This window comes from Diaporthe citri, assembly GCF_014595645.1.
Source record: "Diaporthe citri strain NFHF-8-4 chromosome Unknown scaffold_7, whole genome shotgun sequence".
NCBI classification, from domain to species: Eukaryota; Fungi; Ascomycota; class Sordariomycetes; order Diaporthales; family Diaporthaceae; genus Diaporthe; species Diaporthe citri.
In genome coordinates this window covers 756,781-772,938 of record NW_025064852.1, presented here as the reverse complement: position 1 = coordinate 772,938, position 16,158 = coordinate 756,781, and the positions used below count along the sequence as shown (strand labels likewise).

Sequence of the window (16,158 nt, the reverse complement as noted above, 5' to 3'; positions counted from 1 at the left end):
AAGGGAGACATCGTCCCCGTTGTTCACCCTGTGGATAGTTTCTTAGTCCCGCTGGTAAATTTAGGAGGTCTTCTAAGACAGGGCTACACTGCTAGACCGGTCAAGTGTCAAATGTGCAGAATACATTTTGGACGAACCGCGCTCTCAGACTCGTGCGCAACCATTCCTGACACGTACTTGGTCAACGGGTGAAATTCGGTGCCGACCTCTCCGGACTTCCTCCGGCCATCTGGGAGCCTCGCTGTCTGCTTCGGTATATTGAGGGATTCTCCAACGAGCTGAGGATTTTGCTTGCCATTGAACCCCGCTCCTGTGCAACACTGTCAGCCGGGACACCAGCCAGTCCACTCGCGCCTGGCATTGACATTCGCAGGAGCAGATATAAGGTGTCACGAGGCGAGAGATGACAAACGTCAGTCAGCTGACAGTAGGACAACCAGAGGACGAGGGAAGACCAGACTGGTCATCAAACGTGGGGTGGCGGCCTCACAGCGCCCACACATCAAGTTCATGAAGACTATCGGATTCAGAGACTTGAATCTCGAGCAAGATGTGATTCAACGACATATTCTAGATAGAGTGGTATCCAGGGGCAGATCACGTCCACGGCTCACAATTGTAGAGAGGGTTTTTGTCGAGGAAAGCATGTACACTTTGGTAGTGCAGGCGAAAACATCATATTCTCTCTACTCTAGCTTACAAGATTATACAAGCGCAACATTCGTGACGGACCCTTTTCAACTGAGTCCTTGTCAGCGATCCGATTAAATGGAGGAATGACGGGGACTGGGGGGATTTCGGGGGCTTCGGGGAAAACTGTGTGACAGCACCAAGTGGGCAGATGGGGACGTACCAGAAAGCACCTAACCTCCGCCTCTCAGCGCTACTGTCGGTATTGCTGATCAAAGGCCCTGACCTTCTCACGCACTGAGACCCTCTTCTCCTTGCGGTTGATCTTGACGCTGGGCGTGCAGTCCGGTAGTATGATGAGGATATTGCCCTCTCTGGCGGGCTCTCGGAGGAAGGCTTCTAGGCGGTCGGACGGGAGGGCGCCGCTTTTTGCTGCCGAGTCGACGCGGGTCTGAGACGGTTCTGCTCTGCTCGTGGTCAGCACCTGCACCGCCAGCCGTTTCCAGCGGAGTGATGGGGGCGAACCTTTGCATGGTCACACTGCCGTTGTCTCTCTCTTGTCTTGCGTTGAGAATGTATGATAGATCAACGTAATGCACCCAATTGAGGCGTCGGTGCAGTTTTCCTGGACTCGCAGGAGGAAGAAGAGTTCGACGGAGAGGAACAGATCTTTATACAGCAGAGTCTTTCCTGTCAATCTCGATTTCCTCGTTCACTCTTGGCCGGACTACGGCTCCGTCGTGAATGCCCAACCCACGTTGTTGCAGGGTATTCCGTTGCTTGCTTGCTTTTTCTCAGGAAACCGCAAGACAGGCCGAACTGAGCATTGAACCCGACCAATGAAGACCTCGAACAACGTGGTCCGCCATGGCCGCCTCTCCAATGTCACTGGACAGCAGTTTGGTGAGCTGTCTCGAGGTGGAAAAGCCCCCTTCCCTGTCGAGTCCTGTCGTACGAATTTGAAGGAACGCCTAGGGGACGCTGCGAACTTTCCTAGCCGGCCGTTTACGACATCTCAGATCTGACATCTGACAGTTCGACACATCAGATGCTGTAGATCGAGTCAAAGCACCTGTGGAGAAAGCCTCGAGGGCCTTGCTTCTTTGTGCTACTCTATCATCCTATCGAGGAGGGATGATTTTCGTGTCATGACGCCTGCCGAAGATCGAACCAAACTCAGCGTGGGGTACATCGACCGAAAGGGAAACAACCGAGACAGAAACAGGCAAGCGCGTGTTAAATAAAAACGGCCACGCAAAGGGACTGAGACAAGAAACGCATGCATGGGCACTGTCTCAGGGGCTGGCAGGTGGGAGTTGGAGGAAGAGGGCGGTGGAGCCAAGAACATAGCCTCGGGGCTACACTGCGGTGCCCCGATAGATGCTCTACGTGGTCTACGTTGCGCCCCTCATCGTCGCCTCTCCTCTTTTCATGACACTGACCTTGATCCTCCCGGCCTCCGTCCACGACTGGGATCATACTGTGACTTCCACAGCTGCAGCGATCCTTCGGCAAATTTGTACCGCTCGAATGTCATCAGAGACAGCCACACGGGGATTTGTGATGAGCAGGGATGCCCGGTCGAAGTCGGGCCCCTCCCTCGTTGAACGGTGATAGACAGCCCCGGAAACCATATCCTGCACTTTCGAAACCACTTGGGGGTACACCGAAGAACGCGTGTGACCGACATGGTTGGTTGTGAGGATGCGTCAAGACATGCATTGCAAGATCGTGCAGCAACCCGTGCTGAAGAGATTTTCAACCCAAATGACGGAAAGGGCCCGTTTAAATGTCGGGCCTTGCATTGCGGGCAGCAGATGGCTTTTCCCCCACAGGGGGGAGGTTCTTGTGGTTGAGAAAGCTGCGCAGGTGTGGCTGTCGAGTGCGGGCTCACCGGCCGATGGCGCCAACAACGCCGCAGCCACCCGCGCCTAGATGCAGCTGGCAGCTGACGCGGACACCTCGATGTCTCAGGTGGAACAAAGAGCTGACTCGCCGATGACCTGCGATCTCCCCCTTCTACTGACCATTGTCCTTGTGCTCTATCCACGTTCAAGGCAAAGACGCGCTGGGGCAAGGCATTGTGGTCAGGCGAATCGGCGCCGTTGGATGGGCTGACTGGACAGCCTTGTCCGTTCTTTGCCCCCACGCATTCTCGCGCGTTAAATCCGACACCAGGTCTGTTGCGTGGGAAGAGGAGGTTGGTCGCACAGGCTGTGTGCGTGCCAATCGGCTGCAGCAAGTGTTTGTGGTGAAGCAGGCACGCTTTTAACGTCCCCTCTCGCTATTCGGAACATTATGATTAAGATACGTTTTCAGTACTAGCTCAAGTATCAACAGATAGACCAGATCCGCGAGGTCCAATCTCGGGTGGTCGGGGATGCTTAACATCTGCCCGTTCAAGATAGTGGCGGCTGGCAGAGCCGAAAAGATCAACGAACAGACTTGATGGTCTGCAAGATTAAGAGAGCGACCGATGGCACAAGCTGCATGGTCCAGCCTGGACCAAGCTGTACGAATTACAAAGGTCTAGGCTCCGGATTGCGGCCGACATGCAGCAGTTGCGGCGCAGCAGAAGCGAATGGGTGGTGGTTTCGGCCATGATGCCGGCGGAATCATGGCTCGCCTCATTTCCGTCAGTGTTGGGGAAAAGCAAAACGAGGACTCTATTTCACGTCTTTGGAACCAAAAGCGACGTGGATTATCTCTCGGTGACCCATTCCGGTCGATTGTAGGCAGTCCGGCCACGGTAGCAGGTCTGCTCTCTTGCTACGACTGCACTGCACCTAATCATGTTGTGCAACCGCATGCCACGTCTCCGCAGCAACATCATTGATGAAGGAGATTGCCAAGGAGGCACGCAATTTCCGCCCCAGCTGGACAGGCCGGCCAGGGCTTAGTTGATGTCGCTTGCCTCGTCCACGGCAATGACTCACTGGCCTCATCTTGCATACCAAAGTCGACAGAATGCAACGGCCGGCTGCTGTCCGTGAATGGACTGGGATGCCCTCTGTATCGGCTGATTCGAGCTTCAGGGTTAGCGTGGTGTATCTCAGGGGCAGAAATGTGCACTTCTTGGTCATCCGACGGCCCAGGCGATAATGCAGGCCCGCACAGGCAACTGCAGCTGAGGGTCGCCCTCCTCGCCAGCAGGCAAAGCCAGGCCAATAATTTGATGAACGATCGAGATGAGTCCTGTCTTATGGCGACTTCCAGAACCCGGGGCGAAGCAGGCAGAGGAGTTCTCTCTGCAGGGAGGCCACAAGCCAGCACAGACCACTCGCTTCCAGGGATTGGGATTCGTGCATCGAATTGAATTGGCTCCATGCTCCTGAAATGTTCCTGCGTCATCGCCTTTTCATCGCGTGGCAGATCACGGTGGCTTTTCTCGAGTCGTACGGCGCATGAGACCTGGGCTTGATGCGACTCGGCTCCTCCGCACTTACACGAGGCTGAGACGCTAGTCGCATCCATGCAGGGATCACACTGTGTGATTGGCCGCAGCCTCGCCTGATGGCCGAATCTAGCCCGCGATTTATGCACCATGCGCGGATCGTTGCTGGTGATTCCGCGATAGCCGCGAGACAAATTTTGTGTGAACCGCTCGTCTTGTGACAAGTCAGATCAATTGGGGAAAGATAGTTGTCTACATTGTATGCAGCGTGATCTCACACGATCAGCATGAGAATCGTCAACGAATGCCGGCCATCCAAATTGTCTTGGATCAGAAGGGCCGTGCTCTGACAGACCAAAGATGACTGGAAAAATGACCTGTCTCATAGGATCTCAGAAAGCGATGGAGGATCTCTTGTCTTTCTTTTTTCCTTGCGGGCCTTGCGCACGTTTCCAGCCAGAGACGAACCGGGCGGCAGAATTATCGAACGGTTCCGGATTGGCATGTGCTCGCGAGGCCGATCACAGAACAATCCTGAACTATTGGCTCCCTTAGCGAAGCCTTTGCTTTTTCCTCCGGTTGATAAGCAAACTTGACCGGCTGCTGGGAGAGGTATCCACTTGGAACAAGCAAAAAGCCGAGTGTGATACGAGATCTGTGTAACCAGATCGGAGACACGATTTCATGAACAATATGCGTGGCCTTGGTTCCGAGGGGGCCGGCTGGCTCCCCGAGACCTGTCAACGGCTAGGTTTCGGTCTGTCACCCAGCACTATGACGAGATGTGAGCGCGGGTTGGTGCGCAGCCCCACCCGGGCCAGGACGGCGTGTAGGCTGCCAAAAAAAAAAAACAGACTAGAAATGGTCTGTCTCACATCTTGGTCCATCATCTAATGGCCACAGGTGCCGGCGTTTCCTATAGCGAGTCCCCTGGACCTGTGCCGCCTGTCGTGCCACACGACTGGGCTCGAGACCAAGGAACGGGCACCGGGTGATGCATCCGACTGTCTTATCCCTGTGCGTTCATGTAGGAGTGACAGCGAAAGCGGAAGCCGGTAAAGGTAACTTCTGCCTTTCTTCGGTAATTTCCGACTCCTTTCCTTTGCAGTGACTGCGGAGAGCTCGGCCACGGCTGTGCGTGACGAGCTAGCGGCACCGTCATGTGCCGTTCCGGCTCGGTCGCACCCGCAGGGTGAGGTCGGGGCTTTGCTTGGCCCTGACAAGGATGATGGGGTGGCTTCACAGAGACACGGGGGTTGCTATTACGCATGGCAGCGTCGCCGAACTGCAACAGGCACCACGCCCTGTTGTTGTACAGTTCAGAGGACGGCTACAAACAGGCGTTCAAAAGGATAGCTCCCATGCAGCCTGGCCGATGTACCTTGGCCGGCTTTGGCCGGGTTAGGCTAGTCGATCTTGCGCCTAGGGAAAATCGCTGAGGAGCTCGTTGTACAACCCCGCTTGGTGTAACAGAATCAATCAGCTTCTCATCTGAGTTGCGACCGGAGTTTCGTGGAATAGGAATCGGGTCTTGAGATCCTTCGGGTCGAAATTACGTTTTGGTTGGTAATATTCGCTCAATTTCAAAGCATTTCACCTGGGAGTCTAACGTCCTTTCTTTGAATTTTGGTGCCTTCAGCAGCCCATGGTAACACCACTTTCAGATCAAGTTATCATGAAAGTGGTCCAATGAAATGCCTTTTCTTTTCCCCCTCACTTTGAGCAATTACTCAAGATTCACGATTGGCTGGTGGGTCCACATCGTGAGCATGTAGTTTAGAGTTGGAAAGTGTGCCACGCATTGGGATGATGACTTTGGCATGGCGGATAGCAGGTGGAAACACCGAGAGCCCCCTCGCGCTCGGCGTGCCGCAAGTCAAATTTCTCGCAGACTGGCATGGCGAGAGGAACGTGAGCTGACCATTGGAGTGATATGTGTATGAGACTGCCGTAGAACTGGGAAGAGCCAGTATGTCACTTTACTCTGGCCATTCCTTGCTACCAACCAATGGGTCCGGCTTCGGTCCGAACGGATTACAGGCCATCTCGACTTGGAGGAGACCGATAGTGAAGTCGTGGACGACGTCCTTGGCATAGTTAGTCGCTAGTCATACTCGCTCTAATGACCATATAGTTTTGGGACAACCCAATTACCAACTCATCTGATGACCACTCTTGCAGGATTATCACCGAGATTCGGTCCCAGTAAGCAAAGGTTTCCATTGAAAGAAGTTCACTGGGCGAAAATGGCAGATGTACTAGTAGATCAAGGATAAGGGATGAGACTACGATGACTATTACGAATAATAGAACAAGACTGGGCTGGGTGTCCGGTGTTGAGTGAATCCATATTCTTGCAGATCTATCGGATCGAAAAAAGCTGATTGCGCCGAATACTCTTCTATTTACAACTTCGCCTTCCGGTCCAGATCTGATGCTAGCATCGACGCCATTGAAATATCACCAGTCCCGAACAAACCCGCGTTTGAAATGGATCATGTCTCGACCCACTGCAATTTGATCTCTATCGATGGAAGTCGTCGTCGAAGCCGGCTATATAATCCATCATCTTCACCTTCATCTCTCGGCGTCTGGCATCCACGTTGGTGGTTTGGTACGGCAGTGTTGCAAGGGTGTTGCCATTCTGAGGGGGCTCTTGGACAAAGCTTTGTGTACGTGTTGAAGCAAGATCGTGGGTCTGCGACGTGGAGGTGCCAATACGAGAGGCGTTGGACGAAGGTGCCTTGCTTTGTCGGGTTTCAGCGCGCTGTCAGAGGAAATTGCAGGATTGGGTCACATACCCGTCCATGATCATGATACACAGGTGACAGGCAAAATCCTGTTCTTGGTCCTGGTTTTTAATAACGATTCATGGAAGAAGGGATCAGATTGAGAGGACTGCCTTGAGCTGTCCTATGAGATTGTCGGCTGAGCAGAGATGATTCGAACCCATCAGCGAGCAATGTAAAGTCGCCGTGGACTCTCGCAGTTTCTTATACCTCCTCGACTGTTGACGAACCGGCGTGGGGGTAGCTGATGGCGTACCCCACGACGGCTCGCTGAGCATCCCAATTCTGTCTTTGGCAGCAGTATTGGGACGTCTGCATCCACACCGGTGACAGCCATCTGTACATCCCAAGCAAAGTTGTTCTTGGCCGACTCCCTACACCAAAATTTTGCAAGAAGCAAGCCATGTCTATTCTTGTTACCGCGGGACCAGGAAGTGCCTGTCAACAGGTTGTCCTGTCTCAGGTCCAAATCCACTTTTCCTTTGGGCATCGATTCAGCCCAGTCTGTCCGAGATGCTCGGTTATCTCCCGGCTGGGTAGGCGACTTTGGGTAAGGCGCATGGATGGCAGGATCACCTGCATGGCTAGCATCGTTGGGATTGTCTTGCCACGTGCGTATTGCCCGGGCGGGTTGCCTTGCTACCGGAAATAAGGATGGAATCCACCTTGATTCGCAAGATGGATTCTTCAGCTCGCTTAGCCGATCAGGCCTCAAAACTCCAGCCAGTAGTCAATCTGTCAGCAGTTCTCTCGTCTAAATCCTTGTTAGTTTCTCAGCTTTCGCTTAAAAAGTGCTTCAGATGGCTGGCTGAGGGGGCATGTTCGGTTCACGATACCAACATGGTGCCCACATGTTGAAATGATGCATCAACTTTTTTGATGCTCCTTATCCGACAACGTAAGAAACAACAAAAAACCCCACTCCATTGAATGTGTCGATCTTTCCTAGGCAAGGTTCGATGGAGAGCAATCTGTAGATCCAAGGTCATTCGGCTGAGCTCATTGAAGATCTGGTCGAACACTGCCAGAAAAGACATGCATGGCAGTGCATCAAGTGTGCCGCGATGCAGAGGGCTTGATAGATTCAAAGGTGACCGCGTCCTACACGACCAATTACAACTGTAAAGCCCGGGGATGTGACCCCAATGTCTCGGGCCCTTTTTTCTTTCCGGGTTATACAAGGCTGTCTCCAAAAAGGCGGTTGAGGGGCGGTGAGACGCGAACGATTGAATACTAAGATTCCGACAGCTAGGGCCCCAAGATTGACAAGCAATGCGTCACACCATCATTAGATCTAAATGTCTCACAAATAAGGCTTGGGTTGCCGGTGGAATTGCGAGCACGTGCCGTTGTACCTCAGGCGTGAACATCGACAGGTCCTTAGCCGACGGCCTGTTGGTCGCAATACCCAGGAAGCTGTGCCTTGCACGGCTTCGAAATTAAGTGAAATGTTCCTCGCTACGATCCTGCGGGGACCCGTGTTGAGGCTAGCCACCGTTCGGTCCAGCTTTGCGAGAAATGACATGGGCGGGTGTCGGAGAAACTTTAGCGAAGAAAGTATGGGTGACACAAGGCCAGGATTGTTTCTTCACCGGCACCCGTACGAAGGGCTGAACGAGGGTCCCTGTCTCACAACTCTGCATGCGCCTATGCACTTCGGACCGCTGTCGTGCTCGGGGTGGCTTTCTTCACCGTAGCGTCGTGAAATCGGCACTTCTGTCAGCGGATAGAAGTGGCTTGGCTTGTCCGCGGATCCGCTCTTAGCCTCGCAGGATGTTGTCCTTTTTCTCTGGCGTGCCTTGGAAGCTCGTCTGACTTGTGTAGCAGGTTGAATGGGGACTTTCGGCGCTTCGGGCTCGTGGGCGACGCGGGCAAATAAAACCTGGCAACCGTACTATCGTCGCACTACCTGCCAGAACGCGTGCGAAGCAGCCGCCGAGCGGTGAGCTACACAGTAACACCAGATTGCGGAGGGTTTCTACACTGATACTTGGCCAATGGACAGGACACCACGATGCATGCATGATAGCGTAGTGATCTGCACACAATCGCGATGCTGCAGGCATCAAAATGAAGCTCATTGCTCCCCCACGACACTTCGCATGTCGTCAGCGCAGGGAAAACATGTTTTCCCTGGCCCGATAGCCGAGGTTTGTACCCGGATGTGACAGGTAACACGGACCCGTCCCAGAGCTGAACGAGGAGATGCTGTTCTTGCCCCAATGCTCCTCCAGTGCTTTGAGACATGGGCATGGAGCATGAATATCCGCGGAGCGCGTACGTAAACTTCCGTTTCGGGTCTGCTGCATATAGCTGAACGCATGCCTCTTTCCATCATGTGCATCTCCGGGTCGGTCCTAAATCTGACCGGTGAAGGTCTTTGTGGGTCTCGTCCACGACAAGAAGGAGCTCAAACCTTGCCTTGCCTTGCCTTCCCGGCTACGTAACAGGTTTTTCAATTGCGTCCTTTCTGCGTCTCATTCTGCCACGTTTGATACCAATAAGCGATTTGACAGAGCCATTGTCGCCCGGAGTGGGATGCTCCACCACGATTCCCGCCCAACAACAACGGCGCGGTCGGACGTCCCGTGCGCAAGGATAATCCATCTACACCTGCATACGCTTGCGGCAAGAGCCCAACTTGATTGGAGGACGATTCGGTGACGCTCGTATGAGTTTGTCAGCATTGTGGAGGGAATGTATTCCAATCGCTGCTAGAGAGATGTAGTTTTTACCACACATTTTTCTATAGATACACCAGAAGCAAAGTAATCCCGACAACAACAAGCAATGCTTCTGTCGCAGTCGTCCTTCTCGCCCTGCAACCAATCGCTTGAGCCACTGCAGGGGTAGTACCACTGCCAGCTCGCTCGTCACTTGCATCAGAAGTCGTGTCCCCAATTCCAATGGCTACTCCAGACGGTGCATCTGGAACAGAGCTGGGACTTTGTTTCTGGGGGTCGATGTTTTTGCCACCTGGGCTGAAATCGTGTTCTTTTGGTGACTGTGCCGGCTCGACAATGAACCCTGGGTTTCCACTCGTTGGCCCATTGTCATTGACTTCCTCGCCGGACTGAGATACGTTGGAATAAGGAGTGGCTAGGTTGTTGGGTCGCGTTCCTGGAGACGCGAAGATCTTGTCCCCTGGCTGAGGCGGGGCATTGTTTCCTGCGTCTGGCTCTGCGAGATTTTCCGCCCCCGGATCTAGGCTTGGAGGGCTTGGAGAACCCGGAGTATTTGCTACCGAACCTTGAGATTCTGCAGCAGATGATTGCGTTGGCCTCTGGAAAGAGGGTGTCCACCATGGGACCTGCTCGGTGCACGTCTCAACCTTGTTATCGACCTCATTCGTGGTAGTGTAGGTCGTGCATGACTCCGGGGGTATTGTCAACGTGGCTGTAAATTCAGAGCACGTCGTCACTGGGTAGCATGTGGTGACCACCCTGCCAAATTGATCACCATTTTCGGGTGAAGCTGCAAGGTAGAGCGTGCTTGTAATCGTCTCGGTCAGAGTCTCAGTGCCAGTAACGACGGTTACCAACCCACCACCACTAGCGGCGGGCATCGTGGTGGCGTCGACAACATCACTTCGACCCGAAGCGCTTGTGACTGTGAAGCTGGAGCCTGTAGACTGGGAGCTTGTGAGACCTGGGATGAGGGTTGAAGAAGCGTCTACGGAGCTGACGAGGAGACCAGCCGTGCTGCTCGAAGCACTCCCGGTACTGGTGCTGCTTGACACGTCCAAAGTACTACTGGACAGGTCAAATACCGCGTCGAGTATGCATCCGTTGCATGCGCCAGGGATATAGCCGGGTACTGCCCGGATGACAAATATCGGCGCACAGTCGCTGCAGAGCTGATAGGTGAACTTCGGGGTTGGATCTGGAGGGGCGTTGAGCGTGGAAACCTGGATTGTCAGCATCATGCAGTCCAAGTTTCAGTGCATGAACAGATCATAGAAGACATTTTCCTTACAGTTGTGACGGTCAACATCTCGCCTGGTGCCGGGTAGCCAATAACAGCTGGGTAGTAGGGCTGTCCTGGAACAGCTGCGGTATAAATGTCCCGATGCAAGATACTCACAGTCTGTGTGGTAAGCTCATTTGCATCTGTGAACGTCAATCAGTCAACTTAGTGCCAATGCCAAAAAAGAAATGGTCTATACGAAGTCGACTCACCTTGTCTCCGATACAATAAATCTCGGGGCTCCAAGACCGTAAAAACTAGTACGACAAAGATTATCTCGATTCCTATGGTTTCCATGGCCGAAGTAGCTGGAGGCAAAGCTGAGGTCGACTGGCTTGATTGACGAGACGTCAGGGAAACTGTCGATAGGCTGTTCACAAACGTGTTCGTCACTTGAGTTGGGGCTAGCCGTGGTGTGGTAAGACTTGAGCTGCTGAAGCTGGCAGGCGTCGCGACTGTTTGTTGGCTGAAAATAGACGGCAACGAAGAACTCGAAGCGCTTGATAGTATTGGAAAGGAAACGGAGTTAAGCGTCTGGCTAGAATTTGAGGACACGCCGGAGGATACAGGCTGACTTGTTCTCGCGATATCACCCGGGCGTGAAGTGCCATGGTCACTACTCGTAGTTCCCATGAGACTTTGCGAATTGGCAATCGGCAAATTTGAGCTGCCTGACGCCGATAAAGTATACGCCTGTTCTAGGCTTGACGAGCTGGTTGCGATTGGTATACTGGATAGCGAGTTGCTGGGACGATCCGCGCTCGAGGGTGTTGAAACAAGGCTCGTCTTGGATGTATCTAAGGGCATCTCACTAGACGTTGTGATCTGGGTTGTGACAGCCTGACTTAAACTTGAGCGACTGCTACTCGTGTCATTTGAAGTAGGATTCAAACTCGACTCATCTGGTGGGGTACTTGATGCCGCTGCAAGAGACACGGTTGAGCTTCTTTCCGTAGCTGAAAAGCCGGATTCACGTTCAGACGAATATTGGGTTTCAGACAATGTAGGCTGGGCTGTAGAATGACGTAGGCTTGACGAAGAGCTTTCACTGTTTCCCCTTGAGCTTTGCGACCCGGGATTGGGTGTAGGCTGAGCGCTCGAAGAAGACGTTTGCCGATCTCCCTGTGAGGTTTGAAATGAGGATTTCGACTCAACCCAGCTTGAAGATTGGCGAGTATCCAAGGTCGTAGACGATTCCAATGTGTAATATGTAGAAGACTGGGTGGACTTGTCAGAGACGATAGTTCGACTTTGTGACGTGAGACTGGTCCCCGTACTCTGAGTTCTTGCGGATAATGAGGGGACAATCAAGGATGGCGAACTCAAAGACGTAGAAGATCCTGTTGTTGTAGATGCCCCGAATGGAGATAGAGTCTGAGCCGATAAAGTAGGCTCTTGGATGGTGGATGACTCGGAGGTCAGTGGAACCTCAAGCACTACCGAGCTGGTAGATGCTTGACCACCCGGAAGAAATGAGCTGTTGGTGGCGAATGAGGAGGAAGTAGAGCGACTACTCGTTGATTCTTCCGAAGACGCTGAATCAGAGCTTCTTCTCAGGCTCTTTGGCTCTTCAGAGGACGTTGGCTCGGAGCTAGTGCTTCTAGACTCTACAGATGTTGACTCAGAGCTCGTCCTACTGGGCCCTTCAGTCGACGCGAACTCAGTGCTACTGCTGGTAGTCTCTTCGGAGAACATTGACTTGAATGACGTTGACTGGGAGCTTGAACTTCTAGAATCTGCAAATTTTGACTCAGAACTCGTACTGGTGGGCTCCTTAGAGGACATTGGCTCAGAGGACGCTGGCTCAGAGGACGTCGGCTCAGAGGACGTTGGCTCAGAGGACGTTGGTTGGGAGCTCGTACGCGTAGGTTCTTTAACCGAAGCCGATTCGGAGCTCGTGCCTATGCTTTCGGCCACGGATTCGGAGCTTGAACTTGTTGATTCTTCCGAAGACGATGATTCAGAACTGGTACTCGTGGGCATTTCAGACGTGTAACGAGCACTCGTACTTGTGGATACTTCCGAAAACGTCGATTCGGTGCTTGCACTCCTTGGCCCTTCTGAAGATGTCGATTGAGACCTAATGGTGGTAGGCTCTTGGGAGGACGTGGACTCGAAGCTTGTACTTGTGGGCTGTTCAGACGAAGTCGATCCAGAGCTCGTGCCTGTGGCTTGTGACGCGGATTGGGAGCTCGTGCTCGTTGGTCCTTCCGAAGATATCGATTCGACGCTGGTACCTGTGGGCCCTTTAGACGAGGTTGACACGGAGCTGGTACTTGTCGGTTTTGCGGACGATGATTCGGAAGTAGTAATCAAGGACTTCCCAGACGTGGATTCGGTACTCATAACCCTTAGTTCTTCCGAATGTGTTGATTTAGAGCTGGTACTTGTGGGTTGATCAGATGCGGATCCGGTACTTGTACTCCTAGGTCCCTCTGAAGATGTCGATTGAGAGGTGGCACTTGTTAGGGCCGTACTCGAGCCGGAGCTGGATGAACTGCTGCTTGTGGTTTGCGGGACGGTAGTCGAACTGGATCTGGAAGGGCTGCTGCTTGTAGTCTTTACGGAAGTACTCGAACTGGAGCTGGATGAACTGCTGCTTGTGGTTTGCGGGACGGTAGTCGAACTGGAGCTGGACGTGCTGCTGCTGCTGCTGCTGCTCGACGACGAGGAAGAGCTGCTACTGCTAGTACTGCTGCTGCTAGTGGTTGTTATAACAACGTCGACATTTTCAAGTCTGAATGATGTGATTGTGATGTTATTTGTTCCGCAAGGAGATGGGGACGAGGTTTTGAGGTAGGTATACAACCGACGGGGAGAGCCTCCAAGAAAACAGTAGCCTCGAGGACTGGTCTGGTCTCCGCAAACCAATTCATCCGTTCCCACTGAGGTGGTGCAGGCCCATCCTCTGATTTGAGTACTGCTCTGTATAGACGACAGTATACTAGCAGAGTCTTGTGCAGGAATCCAAGATGTGCTAGGGCCTTTGCCATAGTAGAGCAGCCGCCATCCTGATGGGGAGGTTGTCACAGGTAGGAAGAGGTAATCCGTTCTGCCTTTGTCGTATGTGAAGACTGCTGCTAATTGTGCATCACTTGTTGGTGTAAAATAGTCGGTTATCGTGATCAAGGTTGAACGCTCCAAATAAAGCTCCGTATTAGTATCAGTAATGGCCTTGACACGGATTCTGGGGCCCACAGGAGTGTACACCGAGGAAGATGTAGGTAAGCTGCTGCTGCTGGTGGTGCTTCTGGATGACGAGCTGCTGCTACTGCTAGACGTCGTAGTAACAGGATCGACGACGTATTCAAGCTTGATGGATGTGATTGCAGTGCCACCGGGCCCACAGACCTGATCAATGGTGTAGATGGCAGGGTTGTAGAGAGACAAGAGGGAGCCATCAGATTGCGACGCAATACAAAATGATACAATGGTAAATCGCGCATGTTGGCATATCAGTGTATTGCTTCCCGCTGTTCGGGGTGTACAGCGCAGAGGTGTAAGGCCGGAGTTGGAAGGTGGATTGAGTACGGTGAACGATTCCGCCGAATGAAAGAGATCTGCCTCAAGACTCTTGTCGTACCACAATAGCTGCCAACCTGAAGGGAGCGCCGTTGTATCAGCTTCGAAGAAGGCGGCGTTCTGCGGACCTGTGTCATATGTGAAGACGGTAGCCGATTGTTGACTCGTCGTGGTCACTATCCGAGCGTTCGCTCGATCTCTCTTTAGGTACCGCTCTTCATTGGTGTTGAAAACGACCTTGAGGCGAACTTTGGGGCCTGAGGGGCTGTAGACCTGGATGAAACCCGCCTCCGCGAAGAAGATGAAGGTCAGGAGAGCCAGTAGCAGCCGCATGTCGAAAGTAGGGATCATGTCGGCTGAGAATGGAGGTTTGATCTAGAATGAAGGAATGAAACAAAGTATCGCCGCTCTTCTGTACGAGTTGGACTGCCTTGGACTGGGCAGGAATCCCCAGGCCAGCTTATAATAACTGCATCTGGAGCGTGACGCGTAGGCATTTAACTATCATCAGGCAAAACTCATAACATGATGAACTAACAAAGGCGCGTCAGTGTTGTACGCCCGTTCGGATATTACTCATCTCGGTAACAATTCTGCGCGTTTGCCATAGGGCGGAAATACGAAACATGGCGTTGATAACGTGCGACTTTCATCTGGGCACCATTCCCGGGCCATTCACACATGGACAAGAAATTAGATTTTTCCAAGAAAATCACTGTGCAATTCACACTGCGGTATATTAACTATACTGCCTTGTCGATTTCCAATACCAGCCAGCCAAGAATGAGAAACATCGTGTTGGGTGAAATCTCTTAGCAAGTAGGAAAGAAATTTCAACATTGGATGCCGACCAATAGCACTAGGTGTTGGGTATGCGGGTGCTAGGTACATGGGTGTTGAGTGTATGAGTGTTGGGTGTAGGTATGCGAATTAGACCTGGGTGCTATGCTTCAATTTGCTGCAGCTATGGTGTAAATGGTGTGTCGGTGTACCCTCCGTCTTTGCAGGTGCGAATCTCCGTGTGAATAGCAATATTGCCCAGCCAGCCCCTGAACCCCACTCAGTCGGTTTTCATTATCCCAGGTGAGTCAAGAGCTCTGAGGAGGCTGGACCTCGACGACTCCGAAGCCCTTGATAGCTTTGCCCAAAGATGTCGTGCCCGTCACCTCCACGAACCCCTCGTATGTCACAAACAGGCCATCAGAGTCCGCAAGCTCTTGATCGTCACGGATATTTCTCACTTCGAGACTGGTGCCGTCTTGCAACTCAAGCGTCCAGTCCAGAGGATATGTCACATTCGAGACAGGCGAGGTCCAATGGCGGGAGCCGTCGGCCTTCGTGGCGGGAGAGACGATTTGGACACCGGCTTGCTCGCGGATAGTTGCGAATGCTTTCTCCGGACCACCTTCCCAACCGGCAGGGTAGAACCAGATGGAGAGCCTCGAGAAGTCTTCCTCGTCCTCTGTCTGGATGTGCAGCTGCAACCAGGTCCAGTTCGTAGAAGGGCCTGCTTGCCACTGGCGGTCGTACCATGTGAAGGGCTTTTCGGTGTCTACGGTGATTTCGGTGCCGTTCTTTGTAATAGTGCCGGTGGTTATCCCAGCTGGCATGGACCATTCGTTGACGAGCGTCGGCGTTGCTGGCAGCAGGTCAGCGAATTGGCTTTTCGAAGGGGGAAAGTAGGAAAGAGGTGCAACTTGACTCACTCCAGAGAAACTCCTAGCCCCACCGTTCAGAATCAATGCGGATGCAAGTTCGTACGTGAGATTGTACGAGAAACTCTCCGCGCCGTTCCAAGTTGTCATGGGTCCCAGCTTATCAGTAGAAGGAAGACCAAAGTAGAAGCCGTCACCCAGT

The 16,158-nt window shown here is 52.8% G+C and overlaps 7 protein-coding genes across 7 annotated transcripts; 2 read left to right on the top strand and 5 right to left on the bottom strand.

Moving 5' to 3' along the window:
• Positions 1-883: 883 nt before the first annotated feature.
• Positions 884-2,109, bottom strand: INS49_013442 (uncharacterized protein; the record flags this gene model as incomplete). The annotated part of the gene is made up of 2 exons (XM_043174141.1): positions 884-1,092; positions 2,073-2,109. 2 exons carry the CDS (start codon positions 2,107-2,109, stop codon positions 884-886), a joined length of 246 nt encoding a protein of 81 aa, XP_043021086.1.
• A 4,439-nt stretch (positions 2,110-6,548) lies between these two features.
• INS49_013441 (uncharacterized protein) lies at positions 6,549-6,839 on the bottom strand (the record flags this gene model as incomplete). The annotated part of the gene is made up of 2 exons (XM_043174140.1): positions 6,549-6,771; positions 6,826-6,839. 2 exons carry the CDS (start codon positions 6,837-6,839, stop codon positions 6,549-6,551), a joined length of 237 nt encoding a protein of 78 aa, XP_043021085.1.
• A 2,720-nt stretch (positions 6,840-9,559) lies between these two features.
• INS49_013440 (uncharacterized protein) lies at positions 9,560-11,076 on the bottom strand (the record flags this gene model as incomplete). The annotated part of the gene is made up of 3 exons (XM_043174139.1): positions 9,560-10,720; positions 10,789-10,922; positions 10,992-11,076. 3 exons carry the CDS (start codon positions 11,074-11,076, stop codon positions 9,560-9,562), a joined length of 1,380 nt encoding a protein of 459 aa, XP_043021084.1.
• Positions 11,077-12,140: 1,064 nt separating this feature from the next.
• Positions 12,141-12,775, top strand: INS49_013439 (uncharacterized protein; the record flags this gene model as incomplete). Its single annotated transcript, XM_043174138.1, has 2 exons — positions 12,141-12,166; positions 12,250-12,775. The coding sequence occupies 2 exons, from the start codon at positions 12,141-12,143 to the stop codon at positions 12,773-12,775; spliced, it is 552 nt and encodes a 183-aa protein (XP_043021083.1).
• An 87-nt stretch (positions 12,776-12,862) lies between these two features.
• INS49_013438 (uncharacterized protein) lies at positions 12,863-13,177 on the top strand (the record flags this gene model as incomplete). The annotated part of the gene is made up of 1 exon (XM_043174137.1): positions 12,863-13,177. The coding sequence occupies one exon, from the start codon at positions 12,863-12,865 to the stop codon at positions 13,175-13,177; it is 315 nt and encodes a 104-aa protein (XP_043021082.1).
• A 27-nt stretch (positions 13,178-13,204) lies between these two features.
• INS49_013437 (uncharacterized protein) lies at positions 13,205-14,652 on the bottom strand (the record flags this gene model as incomplete). The annotated part of the gene is made up of 2 exons (XM_043174136.1): positions 13,205-13,456; positions 14,536-14,652. The coding sequence occupies 2 exons, from the start codon at positions 14,650-14,652 to the stop codon at positions 13,205-13,207; spliced, it is 369 nt and encodes a 122-aa protein (XP_043021081.1).
• A 737-nt stretch (positions 14,653-15,389) lies between these two features.
• Positions 15,390-16,106, bottom strand: INS49_013436 (uncharacterized protein; the record flags this gene model as incomplete). Its single annotated transcript, XM_043174135.1, has 2 exons — positions 15,390-15,940; positions 16,031-16,106. 2 exons carry the CDS (start codon positions 16,104-16,106, stop codon positions 15,390-15,392), a joined length of 627 nt encoding a protein of 208 aa, XP_043021080.1.
• Between the last annotated feature and the right edge of the window lie 52 nt (positions 16,107-16,158).